The 26,627-nt window shown below is 38.9% G+C and overlaps 2 protein-coding genes across 2 annotated transcripts in view; both read left to right on the top strand.

Annotated features, from left to right (window-relative positions):
* LOC135935919 (RCC1 and BTB domain-containing protein 1-like) overlaps positions 1–26,627 on the top strand; it is a 45,723-nt gene that overhangs the window by 13,569 nt on the left and 5,527 nt on the right. The gene's annotated exons all lie outside the window — the stretch shown is intronic.
* On the top strand, positions 21,355–22,134 carry LOC135937868 (RCC1 and BTB domain-containing protein 1-like). Its single transcript, XM_065481172.1, has 4 exons — positions 21,355–21,473; positions 21,523–21,620; positions 21,674–21,804; positions 21,864–22,134. The coding sequence occupies exons 1-4, from the start codon at positions 21,415–21,417 to the stop codon at positions 22,002–22,004; spliced, it is 429 nt and encodes a 142-aa protein (XP_065337244.1). The 5' UTR covers positions 21,355–21,414; the 3' UTR covers positions 22,005–22,134.

The raw sequence follows: 26,627 nt of genomic DNA, 5'->3' as shown, positions 1-26,627 counted from the left end.
GTTCTGCATGGAGCACATGACTGCGGTTGTGAACAGTGATGGCTTCAGGCTCTTGAATGGCGATGTCGCGAAAGATTTCGTCCTTCATGCAGCGCAGCAAGGAGCGTTTAAAAAATGATTATTACGCGGTATTCTTTGCTGGGAGAAGCAGATTATGTGTATTTTATATGACGGTGTTCTTTATCTACGAATTAGGACGCGTATTCATTCTCTAATCTTGAACTTATCTTGACTGCGCCTCCGTGCGCAATAAGTGTTTCACTTTTTAAAAAATAATCATTAAATATTATTGAATTTTTCGTGGGCATATCACGTCAGTAAAAATTGTTTGGAAGGATAATTGCTTTTTTGGTTCAATATTAAAATTAAATAATCATTGTAGTTTCTAATCTTTTTCTTATTGTACACCAATTTCAAACTCATCCCTTATCTGATCATCGCTTCTGTGCTGAATTTTGACTTTGGACCATGCCATCACCGCATGAAAATTGACAATCCTTGCTGTCACGCGTGATTTCCGTCTTATCAGTTGCTGCCATGCTTGTCTGATATGGATGGCTGTTTAGTTTGATGGTTTGATTGATGGCTCTCTCACAAAAAGCTCCCATCAAATAGAGCTTAAAAGGAAACAGCTCGTCTTAATCAGCGAGATTATACGATTTAGAGCAGCTGAACCTGTCCTTTGTTGCTTGCATGCACAGGAGATAATAACTGTGATAAGTTTCTTCTATTACGCGCAAGGGACAGCCACTTCATTATAAAAAATAGTTGTTTTGATCCCTTTTTTAATTCAGATTAATGGTTTTGGGCCTCTTTAGCTGTCATGTGATGTTTTCCATTTAATTAGACTATAGTGAGAGCTCTTCATTAAATAATTTATTGTTTATTGGACTCCTTCGGTTTTGCTTCATCTTAGAAGCAGTTTTCTATACACAGGTTTCTTCTTACACAAATAAGGTTATCGCAGCTTAAATATAGTTTTTCATCCTTATCTGATCTTGGCTCCCCTTCAGAGCAGTGCAGCAAGAGACAAATTTTGGTTAGAAAGCTGGAATGCAATACTTGGACAAGTGGGATTTAATTCGTGTTATGGAAAATATGATTTTCCATGATTTTCGAGATGGAGATTTAATACTAATCGAAGGTGAAATTTAAAAATGATTGTGAATAGATTTCCAAAATTAAATTATGTTTATCGTATTTAATAAATTTGAATGCTATCATTTTTAAAAATTAACCAAAATCAAAAGCATTTAAGGAAAAAAAATGGTTGCAAAATGATCGTGTTGGCCTTTTTCTCACTCCTTTCCTGTTTTAATTTTTATTAAAATTCCAAGCTGGATGGGGATGGTATTGTTGGCGTTAATAATTTCGAGACAGAAAAGATTAAAAAGCTGCTGTCCCGTCGGTGATACAAAGATAAGATAATATCCGTCGCATGACAACGACTTCTTCTGGCTTGTGACACAGCGTTGCCATGGCAACAGAGATAATGCCAAAGTAAAAATTTAGTTTCAAAGTAATCTTTATTATGGTTCTGCAGGGCAATTTTGCCCCATACATTGCCATATCCAGACAAAATAATATCAGTTTGAACATAATTGTTTACAGCATGCACGAGGAAATATTTCAACGGTTATCAGTAGTTATTTTTAATTCTAGTAATACAAATATATCGCTTGCATTTTTCCTATATTGTACCAAGTAAGTTAAATTTTGGACTTTTTGGATAATCATGAGATGTGACGAGAGATGGCAAAAAGGTTTTGTTAATGAAAAGCCTCGAAATGCTTATGTAACTCAACAGGCTGGGCGACTCGCCACTTTTTGCATGGACAAATTCTTCATCGCTTTTATCTCAAATTCTTATCTGCTTGCGTTGGTCGAAAACGGGAGATGCTCTACCGGAGTTATGTGGTGCGTGCAGTGGCGTCTTATCGCGACCCAATTTTTATCTATCCTCTACTTCATTTGTTTTCAGGGCTAAAGAAGAAAAACACAGTATTTTTTTAACTTAGATAAAACTTCATCGAGACTGATTAAACCTCAATTTTAGGTCGCAACATCGCAACGTCACTGATAAATCAAGCGAAAGGCCCAGTCCATGGAATTTTACTTAATTTTTTCCCTAGACACTCAAATGTTATGCGTTATGCATCTATTGTGAAAACAAACATCTGTGAAACCCAGTCAAACCTATCTCTGTATAAAATATATTTGAATAATCCATTAGTTAATCAAATAATCTTTCAATAATCTTATCCACTATCGAAATTACGATAGTAGTTGGTGTTGAAAGAATTTCTAAATTCGTGAAATTTATCAGGTTTAACGCGACGAGAGTAATTTTTTATCACAAGTCATAAATTTGGGTATCAATAAGCAGCGGCAGTCGCGTCAGCCGCAAAAGAGAAAACGAAGCTGAGCCTCAGATAGAGATCTAAAATAGGCCAACAAAATGACCAAGGAAAAATAAATCAATAATTATTCGTTATGGGACGGGAGTGTATTGATTTTGTACCGAACCCTCGCTAAATTAATAATGAAACAAACTAGTCAATGATGGCATTACAAACATATTTCTATTCCAGCCCGTTGACTCGCATTGTTCAGCGGCACTCTCAGGAGAGTCAAAGCAATGGGAGGTATTTGAGCAGTTGGGAGATCTAATACTGGCTACCCAATGTCAGAGATGGCAAAAAGTGGTTAGTTTAGTGACTCGAAATGCTCAAATTGCTCAACGGGCTGGTTTGCACCTTTCCAGCACGCGTGATTTGGGTTCACGTGACGAATGTCTAGCGTTTCAATGCAGTCCTCGGTGTGGAGGCAAGTGGCCCTTGAGTGGGCTGCGTCCCTGTGCGGCCCGGTGCGCCCATGTTATCCGTTCGCGGTAATATTCGCACCAGGGTTTCAGCATTCGTGCCAGTGCAGTGCGCGCCCTTCCCGGTCCTCCGGTCCTCGGACAGGGATAAAAAGAGAGAAAAAAAAGGAGACTTTTAAATGATACAATTTTGAGACGTTAGCATGGAATGATGTCAAAGCGTGCCGAATTTTCTCGGAAAAATTACTTCATATACCGGGTTTTTCTAGGGAAAAAAATCAATAACGTTGTCTGAAATGGGGCTGTGTACAGTTTCCCGCCTTCAGATCGTGCATCTTATGCAACCCGCAACAAAAGTGGCACGCGACTCGTGTGACGTCAGCGGGAATGAATGGAAGGAGAGGGAAGGAAGAAAGCTGACAGCGCCACCAATGAATAAATGAACGAATGACATTCCCAGTGAGAATGAGCAGGCGTTATGGAAAAAAGTTATTTTCCTTGTCGTTCCTTGCATGCCATTAACGTGGAACGAACCTGGCAGGTAGAAACTGAAATATCAAGATGGGGAAGTATGCAGAAAATCAATTAATGCCTCCTCTTTTCGAGATATTCACGGCATTAGCTGTACACTAACTTCGAGACACCAAATTACAATTTAAACGTATGTTAGTTTTGCCGTATAAAATTGTAATTTGGAGTAACCTAGGCCGACTGTCTCCCCTCTCGTTGCTAAAACCCCCGAAGTTGTCATCCAGCTGATGCCCAGATACGTCATCGATTAGAAGATCTTCGTCTACTCGTTTTGCGTGTCCTGAGTCATTTCGAACAGGAATACAAATGCATGCGACCGGCCAGACATTGTTGCAGAGCAGGTTGCGTCTTCTTGTCCGCAGGAGAAAACATATTCTCGCAATATTCATTAAAAGCCTACACTGATTCGTTTGAGAGTTCGAATGACTGAAAATTGTCAAATGAATATGCAACCGGCATGTCTTTGTTTCCGCGCAGGTTGCACACATCTGCTCTTTGAGTTGATTCATTTTGCTGAAGGCTTTGCTCTCTCACAGTCTAACTGCAGAGACAACGACCACCTGAGCAAGCGATATTGATTGATTTATTATCAATTGGCCAAAAACTCGTGCTTTGACGCCGTCACGTGCTGCATCATCAGCCACTGGAACCCACGAGGTGCACAGTGTCCCACTTTCTCACCTCTCACAGCTATGGAAATAATTTTTAAGCAGTATGCGTTTTCATTTTTTTTTTTGTGGAAGAGTTTAAAAAAACACGGGACTGGTTCTTAGAGGTGATTTTTCATTGTATATTTATTTTTCTCCTTGCAAATACAACAGAATGATTAAAGCAAAAAAATTTACAGACAGAAAAAAACTTAATTATTTTATTCAAAACATAAAAATTTAAATAACTGACTTTTATTTTTATTTTCCTCGGCTAACTAAATTAGATAGAAAATCTGGTTGAAAAACATCTAAAGTTTAATTAAATGTCAAACTTTTAGTTTTTTTTTACAATTAAGTCACCACAAAAGCGAATAGTTTATATGAGAATATGAAAAATGGAAAATATCAGATATTTCTCACTGCCTTGGACGAGGGGCCGGGGCCGGGAAGACGCCGTATAAATCATTTTCGATTTCCTCGTGCACCATTTCCGGCGAGACAGTATTCGGGACAGTGGACGTTTCCATTTCCACGGCGCCTGGGTTGCGCTGCTCTTTGGAATTTTTCGAATTTCTCATCCTCAGGGTGAGCCACAGGTTGAAGATGCAGCTCAAGACCAATAAGAAGGCGAGTGAGCCGATCAAAGCAGGGTTTGTAGACTTGTCTGTTTGCCCTTTTCCTGTGAAACTTCCACCGTTACATGTGCAGTTGGGTTTGGCCGTGGGGGAAGGAAAAGTGGAGACGTCTGGAAATTGATATATAATCAGAGATATCTTGATGGTTGAAAAAACTCCATTTGCATCCATTTTCGAAAAGAAAATCGATGTCTGAGTTCCGTGTGATCGTTGTTGGACAAGTCAATGGTCCATAGTTTTGCATCACAATTTTCGCTCCCGCTGTCCAGAACCCACAGCCTTCCAACACAATCTACTTCCAGCCCTGCTGTATCTTCAATTTTGTCGCAGTTTCCGTATTCCTGCGAGAAAAACATATTGTTTATAATTTTTTGAACAATTCTACATCGAAACTTCGCTTTTTAACAAAATTATTAATTTGAAAAAAATATTTTTGCCATATATTAATTAAATGGTACCTGGTGACGATGACGACCCCATTAAAGTAAATTTTTATTTTATTTAGGTTACAAATTCTAACACTAAACAGTTCTACTCTTTTTCCCTGGTGTTGGATATTATGATATTTTGTGACAATGCTGACCACGTTTAATCCACAAAATTCAAACACTTTTGTAGACATGGCTGCAAATTTCATGCAAAATTCAAGAAAACTCTGCAATAATCAACTAAAATGTGACTCTTTTCACTAAGCGCACATAATTTTATTGCTACTCTTTATTCTTATACACTTACATGCACGTTCCACGAAGGGAAAGGAGTGAGCTTCGGGGACGCAGAGGACGCGCTGCTCGTTGGCAAAGACACCAGAATCACCGGAATTCCATCAGTTTTATACAGGCCGAGGAAGATCCTTGTTCCATGTACAGCCATGTAAAGAGGTGCAATTTTCTCAGGCTTGAAAGTTCCGTATTTCAAGGCCTGTTTTCTGTTCGCCTCGGAGGGCCACTCGTAGTCCAATAATTCATTCCACTGGTAGACTTGATTGAAGTTGGCGGCGGTTGCCAGAGAAAGGGAAAGTAAAACGATGACAAAGAAGAAAGTGTTCATGACTCGAACGTTCCCGATCTGAAAAAGTAAATAAAGGTTTGTGTAAAATTCTTTCATTATAGAGAAAAAACAAAACTAAAAAATTAAAGATATACAGTTTAACCAAAGACGATTTGAGCCATTTGTTTATTACGAGATGAATTAATTTAAAATAAAACAGGAACAAAAACTGCTTCCAAGAAATACGAACCTAGCTGCTCGCTGGGGGAAATCGGAGGCGAAACTGCAGCTGTGTCGTGCAGAAAATTGAGTGGATTTTGAAAGCAACGAGCTCGCCTTTAATACCAGCCTATATACCCGGAAATTTTTCACCTAGCTCTATCGATTTTGATAAAGGCACTACGCAGGAGGCGATAAACCAAAACGCAGTATCAATCAGTTTTCCTACGCCTCAAACAAGGAAAACGGAACGATAGTAGCTGGAAATTCCAAAATATCGGCAATAATAAATAAGCTATTTCACTGCATATAGAAACGCAATTCCACTTAGATAATGCATCACATTTCGGAAGCATGTTTTTTTACCTCTGCTCTGTATTTCCCGTGAGCTTTGAGCAAACCGAATGGCCGCAGAGGAGCTTTGGCCCAATCACGTGGCCATCTTTGCGCCTCCCCGCACCCAAGTGTTTATTGAAACGCAACACATTTGTCCGTCATACCGTTGGAAAGACGCGAAAACCATCCAGTTGAGCTAATTAACGTTTCCAAGACACCTAATTAACCACATTGCGACGCTCTGATATCAGGCAGCCAGTAAGATGTATGCTCAAATAAATATATCCCCTTGTATATGGACACTGCGGGGACGCTTTAAAAACGTAAGCCAATTGGCTGGCTGAAAAACAAAAATAAAACAAGAATTAATCTAGTTCTTGGATAAACATCGCGAGAGCAGGCATTTAAACTCATTATATTTCAAGTTTCTGGAATTTTTATTTTTCACTTTCCTTGACTCGATGCGGTTGCAAGCAGGACATGTGTTAAAATGGCCCGCACAAAATTTGATTTTTTTTCTTAAAAAGGGATATTTCTGGGGGAAAAGGAAGTATACTTCCTAATGGAACCCACTTTCTCTTTAAGTGAGCCTAAAACTTTACTTCAGCAAAAGATTAATTTTATTGTGATATTTAACACGGATTAATAAGATTCCAAGCAGCGTTCGATTTTGAAGCAGGAAATTTGTTTGCGTCAGAGAGGGCGATAAGCGAGTGGCTGCTATCAAAGTCGGCCTGACCGCAGAAACGGACCTGCAACTAGCTTTGCGCACGTAGAAACGAACAAGGAAAAATTGCTGCCACAATTCAAGCAGCAGGGATGTTTGGTTGACAGATTTTTTTCTAAAATAAAATGTCATAGAGAGCACGCTGACAGTTTTTTGCCTACAAATTCGATTGATACTCTAGTGGGTAGTGCTGAATAATATGTTAAAAAAGCGGAAATACTGAAAAGAGGGCTCAAAAATGCAAAAAATGCAATATTTTTTTACTCGTTTAGATTTTATGTGCGTTGGTCCGCTTGAACTTGAATTCATTTACTGACTAAAAAATCCAGCTGATGCCAAGATGCATCGTTGATTAAGATTGATTCGTTTGGATGTTTGAAACTGGCTTAAAATTGTCGAATGGATACGCAACGGGCATTGCTTTTTTTCTGCGCAGGTTGCATACATCTGGTCTATGATTTCCTTAATTTTGCTGAAGGCTCACTTTTACTAGCCCCCAGAGACAACGACGACCTGAGCACGCAATATTGATTGATTTATTCTCATTTGGCTAAAAACTCGTGCTTCGACGTGCTGCATCATACAGCCACTGGAAACTGCAGAGATATACTCTTTTCCCACCTCCCAGAGCAACGGAAATCATTTCTAATCAATTTTATTTAAAAATTTTATGATATTTAGTGCATAAAACATAGGTCACATTTTGTATATAATATTGTATATTTATTAAATAAAACAGAGTGATTAAAGCATGAAAAATCAATCAGCGGCAACATAGACATTGACAGACAGATGAAAACAACAAATTTTATCCTAAAATGTAATAAGGATTTCAAAATTTATTTTATTTAAAATATAAAAGCCACTACCATATTCGCTTTGGCTAACAATAAACATTAGAAGATTAAATAACTGAGTTTATATTTAAGAATATGACAAAATTGGGTATTATTTCTCAAAGCCTTGGTCTAGGGGGCGGGGCCGACAAGACGCCATACATATCATTTTCGATTTCCTCGTGCACCATTTCCGTTGAGGCAGGATTCGGGACAGTTGGCAGTTCCATTTCCTCGGCACCTGCGTTGCGCTGCTCGTTGGAATTTTGCTGTTTTTTCATCCTCAGGGAGAGCCAGAGGATGATTATGCAGCTCAAGACCAAGAAGAAGGCGAGCGAGCCGATCAGAGTAAAGTTTTCAACTAGCCTTTTTCCTGCGAAACGTCCGCCTTTAGTAAATGTGCAAAAGTGGATACATTAGGAAATGAATATTTAACCAAATAGAAACAATGTTTTACATATCTCTAAGGTTAAATGAACTTCCAGAAAAAGAGCTATTTTGCCGAAGAAAATTACCTGGCGTTGGTGCAACCTTTAGCAGTCTGCGCCTTGACTTGGACCCTGTTTTATTATGCTCAGTAATCCAAAAGGTTCCCGACGAGTCCAGGGCAAATGTAAACGGCCACCTAATATTCCGCTCTCCAACCTAAAATGTTTGCGGAATATTGTAATTTTAGCTAAGGCCGTAGGCTAAGATTGAAGATAACCGTGCACGGAACTCTCCAATTTAAAATACTGCGAAATGTTGACAGCAATAATTGATTTCAATCTTTAATATCTTCCCAAATTTCTTATTTAAATTTGGACCCTTTACCTCGAGAAAACGCTGCTCCTGAAATAGCTGGGTAGTTTTCCACGAGGAAGTGTAATTCTTCTCCCAAAAGGCGGCATACATGGTCCCATGGTTGTCCATCAGCATTCTGTATGGTCTCGCAGTCCACTTTCCGATTAGTTCCGGGTTTTCAGTTCGAGTTCCATTGCGAAGTTCGGCGACGGAAATTGAATACAGTTCAGTGGAGTTGAATTTGCAGATGTAGAGTTGTCTCGGTTTCTCCTTAGGGGACAGGGCAATGGAAAAAACCTCGATTCCTGGCGTGTTCACGATCCAAGAAGTATTTTTCTCCAAGCTAAACACAACAATGTGTCGTTCTTTCCATCGTGAGATGTAGGCGAAGGTTCCGTTGGATGTTTCTTCAAGCACCAAGTCGTGCATCCAGCCGCGGAAAGGGAACTGATGGGCGAGATCGGTTGTATTTTTGTTTAAATCGAAAATCCAAAGTTTCGCATTGCAATTGGATTTGTTGCTACCGCTGTCGAGCACCCAGAGCCTGCCAATCGAATCTACCTCTTGCCCTTTTGCTTCATAAATTTTGTTGCAGTCTCCATTTCCCTGGAAAAAAGTAAATTTTTGCGCTTTTGAACAAATTTTATTCATCAAATTTTTACTTTTAAGCACAAAAATATTTTAACCGTATATGTTTACAGATCTAAATATTGCGGTGTCTTTGAGACATCCTCACTGTTGAAAATTATTATTTTATTAAAGTTACGGATTCCCAAAAGTCACACCTATCATTGAACTTACATAAAAATAGAAAAGTATTAACAAAATACGACTAAAAAGCGACTGTTTTATTGTTGAGCGCATGCGATTTGATTCTTACTCTTTATACTTACATGCTTGTCCCACGAAGGGAATGGAGTGAGCTTCGGGGACGCAGAGGACGCACTGCTCGTCGGCAAAGACACCAGAGTCACCGGAACGCCCATTTTTTTCTGCAGGCTGAGGAAGATCCTTGAACCGTGTACTGCCATGTAGCGAGGAGACACATTCGATGCTTTGAAAGTTCCATCTTTCAAAGCCTGTGTCCTGTTCGCCTCGGACGGCCACTCGTAGTCAAATCCATTCTGCCACTCGAAGACTTGCGTGAAGTTGACGGCAATGGTCAAGGAAAGGGGAAGCAAAACGACGAAAAAGAAGAAATGATTCATAACTCCAACGTTCCCGTACTGGAAAACATAGAAGAGGTGTGATTTAAATGCTTTTATTTTATAATAAGCCGCTGAGGAAAAAGAAAATTAACAGATAATTATCAATCCCCATTTGATTATCAGGAGAAGAGCTAATTTAAAATAAAAATAAAAAGTTGAAAAAGCTACTTCCATCAACAAATACGAACCTGCTCGCTGGGTAAACACGAAGGCGACACTGCAGCTGGGTCGTAGAAAGTTGAGTGGCTTTTGAAAGCAATTAGCTCGCCTTTAATACCAGCCTTACCCGGAACTTTTTCACTTTGTTCGATTTTGATAAAAGCAGAAGGCGATAAACCAAATATCCAGTCCTGTGCAACATACAAGGAAAACTAGCAAACTCACAGGAAATTCGTTTTTAAAAAAGCCTTTTGAAAATCACTATTAACTATACCAGTGCACGGGAAAATACGAAAAAAAAACAGATCTAAATTTCAGTCGCAACTAAAAAAAACAGGAAGAAAAAATTTTAACGACAAATAAAAGAATTGAAAAATTGGGCCGATGAGGCCGATCAAAGCTTTTTATAATTTTCTTGGATTATTATTTTCATAAACCCAGCTCAGCCGTTTCCGTGAGCAACATGCACACCGTGACGCCGCAGACGAGTTTTGGTCCAATCTTTTCTCGCGAGATCTTTTATTAGAACGCCAGTCGTTTTCCCCTATAGCAGTTGGAAGTTGGAACCAGCCCGCTGAGTCACCTAATTAACCTCATTTTGCAAACTCTCTGCCATCAGTATTGGATCGAATAAGATAATTAATGCTAAAATAATTCCCATCTCCGGGAAATGCTTTAAAAACCAGCGCCAATTGGCTGGCTGACAGACTAAAAAGTAGAATTAAAATCTAGTTGTGTGTGTTATTTGCGTCAGAGTTTGATTAAAAAAAAGCTTGCGTTCGATTTTCAAGCAGGAAAAAATTTGTTTGCGTCAAAGAGGGTGATAAGCGAGTGGCTGATATCAACGTCGGCCTAATCGCAGAAACAGGCCTGCAACTCGCTTAGCGCACGCAGACACGAACAAGGAAAAATCGCAGCAGCCACAATTCAAGCAGCAGGGCTGACTGATTAAATTATTATTATTTTTTTAAATAAAATGTTATAACGCTGATCGTTTTTTGCCTACAAATTCGATTGATACTCTAGCGGGTAGTGCCGAATAATATGCTAAAAAAGTGGAAATAACGAAAAATGAATTAGAAAAGAGGGCTCGAAAATGCGAAACATGCCTAGATATTTCCATATTTTAGATTGTATTCTCTTGAATCGCCCCTAGCGGCAGTCTCCTCGCTTTAATTTCATTTTTTTATCGCCACTTTATGCACTTGATTCATTTTCATTCATTTCCCCTCCGCACACTGAGCTATGCCATTCAAAGTCGCGTGTCTGCTTGACTTCCCCTCCCCCCGTATATGACGTCACTCCAAGCTCTACCAGCGCCGCGTCTGATTATTGTGTGGCAACCGCTGAACCAGTGGCAGGGGAATGCGGCAGCACACAGCACAGCGAGCGCGAGGCGAGCTAGCGCGGGAGCCTCGGCCGCCGGGGCCCTAGAGAAAAGGGGAGGGGCGCGTCTCCCCGTGTGATTATTTATTATTATTATTCGTCGTGGCTTTAGGGACTCGGGAATTAATGGGTGCTGCTGTATGTCTCGGGAATGCCTTATTAGGGCCAGACGATGCGAACAGGGAAACAAGTTTATTGTGCCGGTTGCGAGAGGGGAGAGAGTGGGCACCGCTGGACCATCTTCGCACTCTGTCCTCGACTGTCATAACTCTCCTCCCACTCGTGTACCCTGGCACCGAATAATAACATGGGAAAATGTTGGAAATACTGAAAAATAAGCAGAAATTAGCTCGATAAATTCAAAATAAGCAATTGTATTTTAATCTTTTAGAATTTCTGCGCGTTGGTCCGCTCTGAATGTCTGAAAATTAAGGAATCAACTCAAAACAGCAGCCTCCTTGCTTTTATTTCACTTTTCCTAGCGCCTCCTTGTGCACTTGATTAATTTCATTCATTTCCCCTCCGCTCACTTGGCTATGCCATTCATTGTCGCGTGCCTGCCTGTTCATTTGGCTGATTTTCTCCCCACCCCTCTGACGTCACACCAAGAGCCACCAGCGCCGCGTCTGATTGTGAGTGGGGCAACTGCTGAACTAACGTCATGCCCCTTCTCTTGGCTTTGACTTTGCAAGCTCCGCCTCCTCTGCCTCATTCGTTCCCCCTCCAGAGTTATGCCATTCAAAGGTCAAAGTCGCGTGCCTGTTTAACTGGACGATTTTCTCCCCGCCCCCAGTGACGTCACGCCAAGTGCCACCAGCGCCGTGTCAGAGGCGGCTTCTGAACTAACACAACCAGGCAGAAGCGACAACGCTGCCTCTGGTGGTCACTGTATAACCACTGAAATCTAATTGTAAGGTCCAAGGTTTCGTGCTATCCCTTTGTTTTTCAACACCGCAATATTATACCATACCTACTGCGAAAAAAACCAATCCCGTTTCTTAAAACGTTTTGTGTGAGATCTGCGTCGATTAACTGTCACGTTCAATGATCGCTGTCACGCGTGATTCCCGTCTTATCAGGTGCTGCCATGCTTATCTAACATGATGGCTGTTTAGTTTGATGATTTGATTGATGGCTCTCTTCTGTCCATTCAAAATAGATGGCATGGTAGGCCCATTATAAGGAGACGCTTTTAGAACTAAGGAGGAGACATATTTTCTGTATCACGATTCAGAGTGGCTGAACCTATAATCCTTTGTCGTATGCAACGGAGTTGTAACTGTGATAGTAAGTTTCTTCTATTACGCGGAATGCACAGCCACTAAATTAAAAAATAGTGGTTTTGTCCCTATCTTTGAATTCATATTAAATTCTTTGGGTCTCTTTAACTGTCATGTGGTATCTTCCTTTTAATTAGACTATAGAGTGACCTATTCATTTAGTAATTAATTTTTTAATGGACACCAAAAGCTCTGCTTCATTTTACAAAAAATTATCATCACGCAGGCGTCGCTCATGTAAGCTTATCGCAGATTAAGTATTGTTTTTCATCCTTATTTGACCTTGTCTCCCTTGAGTACAGTGCTGCAACAGACAATTTTTAGCTAGGAAGCTGGTATGTAATATGGGAATACTTGGACAGTTGCGAAATAATTCGTATTAATGGACGATAATTTTCCATGATTTTCGAGATGGAAATGGATTCATTATACTAATCGCAAGTGAACCTTAAAGATGATCCTGAATACATTTCCAAAATAAAATCATGTTCACACTGAATTTTATAAATTGGAATGTTTTAATTTTTCAAACTTAACCAAAAACAATTGTTTTCAATTAAATAAAAAATTGTTGCACATTGATCATGTTGGCCTTTTTATCACACCTTGCCTGCTTTAATTTATAATTTAATTGCGTTGGATGGTGGTTGAATTGTTGGCATTAATAATTTTGAGACAGAAAAGACAAAAGCTGTCAGTGATAAAAAGATAAGATATTAACCGTCGCATGACGACGACTTGTTCTGGATTGTGCCACTGCGTTGCCATGGCAACAGAGATAATGTCGAAGCAAAAATTTACAGCATGCACGAGGAAATATTTCAACACTTATCGTCGGTAGTGTTTTTACATTCTAGTAATATATCGCTTGAATTTTTCTTATGTTTTACCAAGTATATTTTAAATTTTGGACATTTTGTTAATGAAAAGCCTTGAAATACTTATGTAACTCAACAGGCTGGGCGACTCGCCACTTTTTGCACGGACAAATTCTGCATCGCTTTTATCTCAAATTCTTATCTGCTTGCGTTGATCGAAAAGGCGAGATGCTCTGACGGGAGTTATGTGGCGCGTGCAGTGGCGTCTTATCGCGACCCAATTTTTTATCCATCCTCTACTTCATTATAGTATTTGAGGGCTAAAGTCAAACGCAGTAGTTTTTTTAACGCAGCAATTTTCTGCTGGCAATTGTAAGCCTAGATTTTTTTTCTTTGTTTCTTAGAAAAAACAACATCGAGACTGCGATAAAATCTCGCTTTTCTCAACGCTCTGCACATTGAACCGCCGACTTGGCTCTATCGCTTGGCAGTGTGCCACGCGTCCAGTGCGATTTGTTAGAAATTGGACCTTCCGAAGCCCGAGTCTACCGAGTGCTCTTCTTCAACTATATGCTAATGCTAGGCTTTTTTCTAAACCATTTCCTCCAAAGCAACTTGAGACGAAAGGGTTTAATTGCGCAGAAGTGTAGCAGGTCCCTTTTTTAATTATACAAGAGTTTGATCTTTTCTGCCAACATACGAAATTATTTATAAATTCTGAAACTATAATTCTTTGATAAATGCACTTCCTAAATGTTTGGTCTTTCACTCCTGACCTGGCAAATAAAACTGACAACTTCTAGCAAACAAAGCAAACCACAAGCTTGATGTTCTTTGGACTTTGATCGTAAAAAAAGTAACAATAAAATCCATCTCCGAAGAGTAAAATAACGTGTTATTTGCTCTTGTTAAATATGTAGTCTCTCAACAACGCAGATGAAACACACATAAATGTTCATGCGCTTTTAGTTAGAAATTAAAAAAAAAATCTAAAATAAAGACAACCGCGTGTGCTGCGTAAATTTATTCATTGCCAAAACGACAGATTAAAGATTATGATATTTTGTGCATAAGAGATTAAAATGAAACACGGGAGTAGTGTTTTGGAGGTGATTTGACATTATTTAATTATTAAGTATATAACAGAATAAATGAATGAAGCGGTGACTTCTATGATAGAAAGAAAAATTGAATGAAATTTACTTCACCTAAAATATATATCAGGGCTCATAAACTCATTTTATTCAAAATATAAAACAATATAACTCTTTCCCCTATATTCGGATATCTGGATGAACTTCTAAAATTAAATTACAGGTCTAATTCAAAGTATATTTTTACCGTGAAATCATAAAAAAGAATAGTTAGTGAATAAGGATATGAAAAATCGGGTATTAATCAAAGCCTGTTGGTCAATGAAGCGGGGCTTTGAAGGCGCCGTACAAATCATTTTCGATTTTCTCCGTCTTTAACACTTCCGTCCGCCTGTAATGCATTATCTCAAATGAATCATGATGGTTGAAAAAATTAGATGGGAATAGCTATTTTTCGAATAAAATTACCTGTTGTCTGAGGTTCGCTCATGTATGACTTTGCACCGACTGCGGCCTTTAGTAGCCTGTACGTTGGCCTAGTCCTTGTTTTAATAAACTCAGTCATCCAAAAGGTTCCCGACGAGTCCAAGGAAAAAGTAAACGGCCATTCAGTACTCATCTTTTCATCCTAAAAAGTGATCCGGACTGTCATTATTTTCGTACTTATAGCTAAGACTTAAGGATAAAATATAAGAAATGAAATCATACACGCAACTCTCAAATATAAAAGTTTAAAAATGTTAATACTAAAAAATCCATCTCTAATATATAATTACAAATTTCTGATTCAATTTGGTTTCCTACCTCATGAAAATTCTGCGCCTGATCTGGCTGGTATATGTTCACGGAGATTATGTAATTGATCTCCCAAAAGGCTGCATACATGGTTCCGTGGTTGTCCATCAGCATTCTATACGAATTATATCCAATCCATTTTCCGATTGGTTTCGGATTTGCAGTTTTATTTCCGTTGCGAAGTTCGGCAACGGAAGTTGAATACAGTTCGGTGGAGTTGTATTTGCCAAGATAGAGTTGTCTCGGTTCCTCCTTGGGGGTCAGGGCAGTGGACAAAACCCTCATTCCTGGAGTTTTGACAATCCAAGATTCTTCTCTTTCCAAACTAAAAACGACAATGTCATTTTCACCCCACTGCGTGGAATAAGCGAAATATCCGTTGGGCGTTTCATCCAGCACCAAGTCATGCAAGTAATAGGCATTAGGAAAATGATGAATTAATATGGTTTGATCGTGGTTGGACAAGTCGAAAATCCATAGTTTGCTATTGCAATTTTCGCTACCGCTGTCCAGAACCCACAGCCTGCCAACGTTGTCCACTTCCAGCCCTGTTGGTTGTTCAATATTTTTGCACTTTCCATATTCCTACAAAAAAGTATATATTCGTTGCGTTTTTTTACAGTTTCTTTCCATATCGTGAAAATATATAAACATTTCCGACAACATTCGACTAAAAAGTGACTGAACGCATATGCGATTTGATTGTAATTCTTTCCTATACACTTACATGCATGTCCCACGAAAGGAATGGAGTGAGCTTCGGGGACGCAGAGGACACGCTGCTCGTCGGCAGGGACACCAAAGTCACCGGAATGCCATCTACTTTATCAAGGCTCAGGAAGATCCTTGATCCGAACACAGCCATGAAAAGAGGTACAATATTCTCAGGCTTGAAAGTTCCAGCTTGCAAGGCCTGTATCCTTTTCGTCTCGGAAGGCCACACGTAGTCCATTCCATGGGGCCACTCGAAGACTCGCGTGAAGTTGGCGGCGGTGGCCAAGGAAAGGCGGAGCAAAACGATGACGAAAAGTAAAAAGGATTCATGACTCGAACTTTTTTTATCTAAAAAAAGGAATGGTTTGATTAGAGAGAAAGCTGGAGACAGAAAATAAAACAAACAAAAAATTGAAATCCAACTTAAGTTTTCTAACGAAATAAATCATTTCATCATTTGTATAGCGTGAGAGGAATAAAATTTCAAATAAAAAAGTGGCAAAAACTAGCTTCCAAGAAAACAAACCTGCTCGCCGGAACTTCACAGCCAGATCGCAGAGAGTCGAATGTCTTTCAGAAGCAACGAGCTCCCCTCTTAAATAAGCAGCCTTTACCCGGAAATGTTTAATGCGCTCTTTGCTCCCGCAGCAATAGTCCAAAGTCCACTTTGGGTGATACTTGAGCCCACAAAAACACTCCGCCTTATATTATCTGTCGACGGCTCACCGTCTTATGCTTCAGGGAAAAATTGCAGCCATAATTATTGAAGCAGCCGAGCTGACTGTGGTTGAAAGATTCTTTCTAAATAAAATTCCAAAAAGAGCAGACTGACAGATTTTGTTACCTATATAATTTTGCAATAAATAGGAATACTAAACAAATTTACGGAAAAGTAGGCTCGAAAAATGCCAAACACGCAGTTATATATTTAAATCGTTTAGTTTCTATGGAATTGAATTGCTTAAAACGTTATTACATATGCTATCAGATTTGCACGTCTATAATTTGAAAGCGGATGTTGCCTATATTGAGCAGTATGAAGACTTGAAAGTGAATTAATTTTTCCCTCCCATTTGAACTCTATGAAGCCTCGGGAGGCTGTTGGTCACGATGGTTTTCTATAGAGTACATTTCCTTCGCTCTTACCGCTTTTTATGGGAGATTGATCTGGAGCTGAATTAACTTCAATACTCTTATTAAATTTAATGAATCAAAGTGAAAAATTATAAATAAAACACAAAATTAAAAATTGGTTGCTTCAATATTTAATCATATCCATATTTCAATCGATAGATTTGCTGAAGTTTCTTCCAGAAAATCCTTCTCTTTTTCGTTTACCCTGTAATCCACCTGACGACCTGACTAACTGCAGCTGTTTCGATATATCATTCGCGTCGCTGTGATGTCGCTGGTGAAGCCGCTCTGCCGCGTTTGCGAGCGTCCGACGGCGGACGGCGCTGTCCAGGCTGTCCAATTGGACAAGGAGAAATTGAAGACTTGGTTCTTGAACGTCTGTGGCTACGAATTTTCAGAGGAAATTGATGAAGCGGACTTGATTTGCAATTTCTGTATCATTTTCCTAATTTTTTGTTCTTAATTTTGTTCTATACAAGCGTAATTCGGTAATCTTTGTAAATTTGCTGCTCAATAAATTGTGGTAAAAGTCCAAGATGAAAAGATTCATTTTACTCGACCATAATCCGTAATCCCTCGCAATATTTGAAAACGTGTGTACATTATTAACATGCCTTCGTCTTCTGTGAAAGAGAATCGCATGCAGCCAAATTCCCAAATCAAGGACCCTTCTTGTAAAAGAAAAATATATTTTTTGGTTTTTGTCATGAATTGAAGGGAATTCTAGTATTTCGTTATTTGCCTCTAAAAATAATTGTTTTTTATTTATGCAAAGTAAATTAATTACTGTGTAAGTTATCTGGAAAACATTGTCGGCTTTCCAAATAAATTAGAGTTTTCTAAAGCAAACAGTGCTTTATGACGCCTGCAGATCGAGCAGCTTATGCAACCCGCAACAAGAGTGGCACGCGACCAGAGTGAAGTCAGCGGCAATGAATGGAAGGAGAGGGAAGGAAGAAGGCCGACAGCACCACCAATGAACGAATGAATGAATGACATTCCTAGGGAGCGAGAGGAGGCGTTGTGGAAAAACTACGCAGATTCGAATGTGATTTGTAACACGGTTTTCTAGGGTGTGATTATAATTAAAATAACAATAAATTAATGGAATAAACCCGTGCTTCAACGGTTGTCGGTGCAGGATGGGAATTAATCTTAGCCTAGAATTAGTGCCTTTATTGAGTCCAGATGTGAGCTCGCGCCGTTCGTCAGCTTAAGTTTCATTCGGCCGCTGAGCGTCGCCCTGAAGCCGGACACTTTTACTAAAAGGGCCGTCAAGGAAGTCGCGTGTCCTCGAGTCTCCGCCGCTGCCAGATGGGCGAGTGCAATAGAGAATAATAAATAATTAATGAGAAGTTGAACTTTTTTTAGTACAATCTTGCGGGCGATTTCTCAAACTAATTGGTAATTTATAAAAGAGATTTTAAATTAATGAAAGAGCTTACTTTGGCTGGTTCCTAAGTACTTTTACTACAGTCACAATCTCCTTTGTCGCGCCGTGTTTCCTAATTAAATGAGATTAAAATTCGATAGCGGCGGATAGCGGCAATTAATGGCAGACAGTCGCCGACCGACTCGTTGATAAACCTACACTGGCGCCAAGAGAGATAAAAAATGCTTCATTTCTTGTCTGCTTCTCTTGCAAGCAGTGCTGATTGTAAGGAGAACTCGAATAGGTGCGGAGTCTGCTGCTGCCGCCGCGATGTCGGACCGCTTGGATAAGTGGCAAATATTTCGGGAGCTCAGCGACGAACTGAAGCGGAATATCAGGCTTGCGGTCGTATCTAGTAAGATTTTAATTTCATTTTTTTTTTACAAAGTTCTAATATGTATAATGAAATCTAGAAGGAAAATTTGACAATATTTATGTAAGCTTCTGCTGGTGCTCGTCTTTATTATTTAGCTTGCATTTTCCGCTGCTAAATTACAGGCATTTCAAAAGTTAGCGCTTTGAGAATAAAAACTCTTTATTCAACTAAAACGTCCATCGGGATGGGAAATTATCGAGTACCTTGAGAATATTTGGCCGGGAATCCCGAGAACCAGTTCCAGGCGAATTCGATTGGACGGGAATTGTTGGCGTTGAAATTTTTTAGGTATACACTGAAATTTTGTTTGTTAATAAATGGAGAAAATCCAAGTTTGAAGCTCGGGAATGAGGGACGCAGTCAAGTGTTAGAGTCGACCTTTCATTCAGATAGAAATCAATTTTTTTTAGATGGAACGCTCCCATTCCCGAGCTTCAATCCTGGAATTTAACCATCTAGATTAACAAGAACTAGTTTTTTTATTAAGCAAATAGAAGTGTCAGTAAAAATATTTCAACTCCAAAAATCCCTTCTCGTGTGCAATCGGCTTACAAATGTCCAAACTCGCCTGAATTTTCTCCAATAATAAAATTAGAAGACATGCACGAGGGAAGGGAAACAAGAAAAAGATGATTACTCTAAAAAAATGACACCCTTTCCTGGAAATTTGAAAGATATGAGACATATATATTTGCTTACGGAACTACGATCGAGCATGGATTTCCCGGGAAGTTGTTTTCACGTTTCGGGTTTTCCAAAACAAAATTAGAGCATTTTCTCGGGACTGGGCTGAATCCGGGAAATCGTTTTCGGGAAAAGGTAAACTAGGGACAAATTATTGGTCTCGATGGACGCTCTAGTTTCAATAAACATTCTCTCATCTGCGCCATTTAACATTCAAAGATGGTGGCGCAATTTACGTGACGAAAGATGACCAAGTTTTTGGCTTTGGGAAAAACGAAACAGGATTTCTTGGTACTGGCGACAAGAAACCACGCACAGAGCACACGAAAATTGAACAATTGTGCGGACAAAATATTCAAGGTGAAGTTTATTAAGGATAATTATTGATGTGACTCCAAAATATATGCATTGTTTTTTTCTCAGAATTGGAATTCTCACATTATACGTTTTTTGCGATTTCTGCTACCGGCTCAGTTTACGCCTGGGGAAATAATCATTATGGCCAGCTTGGACTGGGTACGAAAAAAGAAACCTTGATACCAACCAAAATAGAAGGAATTTTGGCAACAAAAAGAGTTTTGCAAGTCGTCTGCAGTGAAGGGCATACTCTGGTTTTAACATCGGATAAAGAGGTTAAAATAAAATAAATGTCATTCAAATTAATTTACAATTTCCAAATACTCCGTAGCTCTTTTCCTTTGGTTATAACTATTTCGGGCAGTTGGGACTGGGACACAATGATTACCAAACTCTTCCAATGAAATTGGACTTTCCTGCGGCTGGGGGAGTTGTGACAGCCATCGCATGTCTATTTTACTCATCTGTTGCACTCCTAGACTCAGGAGAGGTGAAAACTATTTTCTATTTCGGGCATTATAACTATTTTTTACCAGCATTATTTTTTGAAAGTGGATGTTATTTATAGAAAAAATGAAAATAATATTTGATTCTTAATGTATAATTTTATTGTATCATTCATTTTAAAGGTACTTGCTTGGGGGAAAAATGAATATGGCATTCTGGGCCATAGTGAAGAAGCCGTGAGGGAGCAAAACATTCCACGCAAAGTGCCAGGATTGGAAGGCATCACAATTACAAAAATTGTTTGTGGATTAAATCATGTCCTGGCCTTATCCAACGATGGAAAAGTCTATTCTTGGGGATGGAACGAATATGGCCAGCTTGGAAATGGAACTTTCGAAAATTCACATGAACCAATTCTGATATCTGGAATTGTTTGCAGGTATATAAAAAAGGATAAGCATCAATAGCTGTATCGAATGAAATATTTACATGACAAAAATTGGGTATATATCAATATTAAATTTATTTTTGCACAGGATAAGAGACGTAGCTGTTCATTACACTTGCAATATTAGTGCTGCAGTCACAGAAGCAGATGAAGTATTCGCATGGGGTAAATTCAATGGTGGGAGTTTGTGTCAATAAAAATAATTAAATGCTATCCATCACGAATTCAAATTTAAGGCCAAAGAAACTCAAGTCCGACAAAAACCTCATTCACATCACTGGATGAAGTTTTTGCGAAAATTCCAATTGAAGCCATTACATTCCGATCATTGCGTGCAAATCTTGATGATGAGCCAATAGAAGAAAAGAACACTGCTAACGAAAGTCTGGAATGGGATTGGCTCAAGAAACATTTTGATGACGTCGTAATGAATATTACACATTGTCATTTAATCCCAAAATTCATAACTCGATTAATCGTTTTGTTAGGAATCTGCTGACGTTGCTTTTGTTGTCGAAGGAAAGAAAATCCACGCGCATAAAGCAATTCTGATAATGCGTTGCACCGTCTTCAGGACGATGTTCCTGGGCAATTGGAAAGAGAGCAACGAAAGGTAATATTTTAACTTGCGAATTAACCAGGACTTATTAAAATTTTAATAGCGAGCAAATCATCGACCATCACAGCTACGATGTATTTTTCGCCTTTTTGAAATACTTCTACACCAACGAGGTTGATTTGCAGCCAGATTTGGCTCTAGGTAAATAACTTTAATTGTTGTGGTGTTTTTGAAAATATTTAATGAAATTAAAGAGCTATTCGCGTTGGCCCACTTCTATCAAATGACTGATCTGCAAAACGAGTGCCTGAAAATTATCAAAAGAGGCGTGACCGTGGAAAACGCTGCATCGATTTACGATAAAGCAGTTCTACTTGCTGCCGAGGTGCCTAAATTTTACTTTTTAAAAGAAAATGTCTGGTTGAAATAATTATTTCTTTTTAGGAACTCAAGGAGTTCGTTTTCAAGTTCTGCATGGAGCACATGACTGCGGTTGTGAACACTGATGGCTTCAAGCTCTTGAAGGATGATGTCGTGAAAGATTTTTTCCTTCATGCTGCGCAGCAAGGAGCGTTTAAAAAATGATTATTACGCGGTATTTTCTGCTGAGAGAAGCAGATTATGTGTGTATTTTATGTGACAGTGTTCTTTATCTACGAATTAGGACGCGTATTCATTATCTTATCTTGACTGCGCCTCCGTGAGCAATAAGAGTTTCAATTTTTAAAAAATCATCATCAAATATTATTGAATTTTTGGCGGGCACATCACACACGTCAGTAAAAATTGTGGGGAAGGATATAATTGCTTAATTTGTTCAATATTAAAATTAAATAAACATTCCAGTTTCTAATCTTCCTTATTTACACCAATTTCAAACTCATCCCTTATCTGATCACCGCTTCTGTGCTGAATTTTGACTTTGGACCATGCCATCACCGCATGGTAATTGACAATCCTTGCTGTCACGCGTGATTTCCGTCTTATCACGTGCTGCCATGCTTATCTGTTTTGTTTGATGGTTTGATTGATGGCTCTCTCCTCTCCATTCAAAATAAATGGCATGGCAGGCCCATAATAAGGAGACGCTTTCAGAACTAAGGAGGAGGCAGCTTTTCCGTATCAGAGAGATTATACGATTCAGAGTGGCTGAACCTGTTCTTTGTCGCTTGCACAGGAGATATAACTGTGATAAGGTTCACCTTTTACTCGGAATGGACAGCCACTGATTTAAAAAAATAACTGTTTATTGAATTCAGGTTCATAACTTTGGGCCTCTCAAACTGTAAGATAATGTCTTCAATTTAATTAGACTTTAGTAAGAGCTCTTCACATTAAATAATTAATTTATTTATTGAACATCTTCGGGTCTGCTTCATTTTAGAAGTAGTTAGAAGTAGTTACACAGGCGTCGCTCTTATTAGCTCATCGCAGATTAAATATTGTTTTTCATCTTTATCTGATATTGTCTCCCCTTGAGTACAGTGCAGCATCAGACAATTTTTAGCCAGGAACATGGTATGTAATATGGGAATACTTGAGGACAAGTGGGAACAAATTCGTGTTAATGGACGATGATTTTCCATGATTTTCGAGATGGATTCATTACAAGATGATCCTGAATACATTTCCAAAATTAAATCATATTCACACTGAATTTTATAAATTGGAATGTTTTAATTTTTCAAAATTAACCAAAAACAGTTGTGTTCAATGAAATAAAAATTGTTGCACAATTATCATGTTGGCCTTTTTCGCACACCTTGCCTGCTTTAATGTATAATTTAATTGCGGTGGATGGTGGTTGAATTGTTGGCGTTTATAATTTTTTTGGCAGAAAAGACAAAAGCTGCCGCCCTGTCGTCAGTGATAAAAAGATAAGATATTAACCGTCGCATGACGACGACTTGTTCTGGCTTCAGCCACTGCGTTGCCATGGCAACAGAGATAATGTCGAAGCAAAAATTTACAGCATGCACGAGGAAATATTTCAACACTTATCGTCGGTAGTGTTTTTACATTCTAGTAATATATCGCTTGAATTTTTCTTATGTTTTACCAAGTATATTTTAAATTTTGGACATTTTGTTAATGAAAAGCCTTGAAATGCTTATGTAACTCAACAGGCTGAGCGACTCGCCACTTTTTGCACGGACAAATTCTGCATCGCTTTTATCTCGAATTCTTATCTGCTTGCGTTGATCGAAAAGGCGAGATGCTCTGACGGGAGTTATGTGGCGCGTGCAGTGACGTCTTATCGCGACCCAATTTTTTATCTATCCTCTACTTCATTTGTATTTGAAGGCTAAAGACAAAGAGCAATTTTTTGCTGGTAATTGTAAGCCTAGATTTTTTTCTTTGTTTCTTAGAAAAAACAACATCGAGACTGCGATAAAATCTCACTTTTCTCAACGCTCTGCACATGGAACCGCCGACTTGGCTCTATCGCTTGGCAGTGTGCCACGCGTCCAGTGCGATTTGTTAGAAATTGGACCTTCCGAAGCCCGAGTCTACCGAGTGCTCTTCTTCAACTATATGCTAATGCTAGGCTTTTTTCTAAACCATTTCCTCCAAAGCAACTTGAGACGAAAGGGTTTAATTGCGCAGAAGTGCAGCAGGTCCCTTTTTTAATTATACAAGAGTTTGATCTTTTCTGCCAACATACGAAATTATTTATAAATTCTGAAACTATAATTCTTTGATAAATGCACTTCCTAAATGTTTGGTCTTTCACTCCTGACCTGGCAAATAAAACTGACAACTTCTAGCAAACAAAGCAAACCACAAGCTTGATGTTCTTTGGACTTTGATCGTACAAAAAGTAACAATAAAATCCATCTCCGAAGAGTAAAATAACGTGTTATTTGCTCTTGTTAAATATGTAGTCTCTCAACAACGCAGATGAAACACACATAAATGTTCATGCGCTTTTAGTTAGAAATTAAAAAAAATCTAAAATAAAGACAACCGCGTGTGCTGCGTAAATTTATTCATTGCCAAAACGACAGATTAAAGATTATGATATTTTGTGCATAAGAGATTAAAATGAAACACGGGAGTAGTGTTTTGGAGGTGATTTGTCATTATTTAATTATTAAGTATATAACAGAATAAATGAATGAAGCGGTGACTTCTATGATAGAAAGAAAAATTGAATGAAATTTACTTCACCTAAAATATATATCAGGGCTCATAAACTCATTTTATTCAAAATATAAAACAATATAACTCTTTCCCCTATATTCGGATATCTGGATGAACTTCTAAAATTAAATTACAGGTCTAATTCAAAGTATATTTTTACCGTGAAATCATAAAAAAGAATAGTTAGTGAATAAGGATATGAAAAATCGGGTATTAATCAAAGCCTGTTGGTCAATGAAGCGGTGCTGTGATGGCGCCATACAAATCATTTTCGATTTTCTCCGTCTTTAACACTTCCGTCCGCCTGTAATACATTATCTCACATGAATCATGATGGTTGAAAAAATTAGATGTGAATAGCTATTTTTCGAATAAAATTACCTTTTGTCTGAGGTTCGCTCATGTATGACTTTGCACCGACTGCGGCCTTTAGTAGCCTGTACGTAGGCCTAGTCCTTGTTTTAATAAACTCAGTCATCCAAAAGGTTCCCGACGAGTCCAAGGAAAAAGTAAACGGCCATTCAGTACTCATCTTTTCATCCTAAAAAGTGATCCGGACTGTAATAACTTTAGCTAAGACTGAAGGATAAAATATAAGAAATGAAATCGTACACGCAACTCTCAAATATGAAAGTTTAAAAATGTTAATACTAAAAAATCCATCTCTAATATATAATTACAAATTTCTGATTCAATTTGGTTTCCTACCTCATGAAAATTCTGCGCCTGATCTGGCTGGTATATGTTCACGGAGATTATGTAATTGATCTCCCAAAAGGCTGCATACATGGTTCCGTGGTTGTCCATCAGCATTCTATACGAATTATATCCAATCCATTTTCCGATTGGTTTCGGATTTGCAGTTTTATTTCCGTTGCGAAGTTCGGCAACGGAAGTTGAATACAGTTCGGTGGAGTTGTATTTGCCAAGATAGAGTTGTCTCGGTTCCTCCTTGGGGGTCAGGGCAGTGGACAAAACCCTCATTCCTGGAGTTTTGACAATCCAAGATTCTTCTCTTTCCAAACTAAAAACGACAATGTCATTTTCACTCCACTTCGTGGAATAAGCGAAATATCCGTTGGGCGTTTCATCCAGCACCAAGTCGTGCAAGTAATAGGCATTAGGAAAATGATGAATTAATATGGTTTGATCGTGGTTGGACAAGTCGAAAATCCATAGTTTGCTATTGCAATTTTCGCTACCGCTGTCCAGAACCCACAGCCTGCCAACGTTGTCCACTTCCAGCCCTGTTGGTTGTTCAATATTTTTGCACTTTCCATATTCCTACAAAAAAGTATATATTCGTTGCGTTTTTTTACAGTTTCTTTCCATATTGTGAAAATATATAAACATTTCCGACAACATTCGACTAAAAAGTGACTAAACGCATATATAATTTGATTGTAATTCTTTCCTATACACTTACATGCATGTCCCACGAAAGGAATGGAGTGAGCTTCGGGGACGCAGAGGACGCGCTGCTCGTCGGCAGAGACACCAAAGTCACCGGAATGCCATCTACTTTATCAAGGCTCAGGAAGATCCTTGATCCGAACACAGCCATGAAAAGAGGTACAATATTCTCAGGCTTGAAAGCTCCAGCTTCCAAGGCCTGTATCCTTTTCGCCTCGGAAGGCCACTCGTAGTCCATTCCTTGGGGCCACTCGAAGACTTGCGTGAAGTTGGCGGCGGTGGCCAAGGAAAGGTTGAGCAAAACGATGACGAAAAGTAAAGGATTCATGACTCGAACTTTTTTTTTATCTAAAACAAAGGAACGGTTTGATTAGAGAGAAAGCTGGAGACAGAAAATAAAACAAAAAAATTTGAAATCGAACTTAAGTTTTCTCCAAGACGAGTTAAATCATTTCTATAGTATTAGATGAATAAAATTTTAAATAAAAAAGTGGCAAAAACTAGCTTCCAAGAAAACAAACCTGCTCGCCGGAACTGCACAGCCAGATCGCAGAGAGTCGAATGTCTTAGAAGCAACGAACTCCCCTCTTAAATAAGCAGCCTTTACCCGGAAATGTTTAATGCGCTCTTTGCTCCCGCAGCAATAGTCCA

The sequence above is a fragment of the Cloeon dipterum genome, chromosome 2 (assembly GCF_949628265.1).
Source record: "Cloeon dipterum chromosome 2, ieCloDipt1.1, whole genome shotgun sequence".
NCBI classification, from domain to species: Eukaryota; Metazoa; Arthropoda; class Insecta; order Ephemeroptera; family Baetidae; genus Cloeon; species Cloeon dipterum.
This window is presented reverse-complemented; position numbering and strand designations above follow the sequence as displayed.

What these genes read in the sequence shown, in the direction of transcription:
- LOC135937868 (XM_065481172.1), top strand. Translation starts at nt 21,415, where the DNA reads ATGCGTTGCACCGTCTTCAGGACGATGTTCCTGGGCAATTGGAAAGAG. An exon ending in TGGAAAGAGAGCAACGAAAG is followed by an intron (nt 21,474 to 21,522) that starts GTAATATTTTAA and finishes AAATTTTAATAG; the next exon opens with CGAGCAAATCATCGACCATC. An exon ending in CAGTTCTACTTGCTGCCGAG is followed by an intron (nt 21,805 to 21,863) that starts GTGCCTAAATTT and finishes ATTTCTTTTTAG; the next exon opens with GAACTCAAGGAGTTCGTTTT.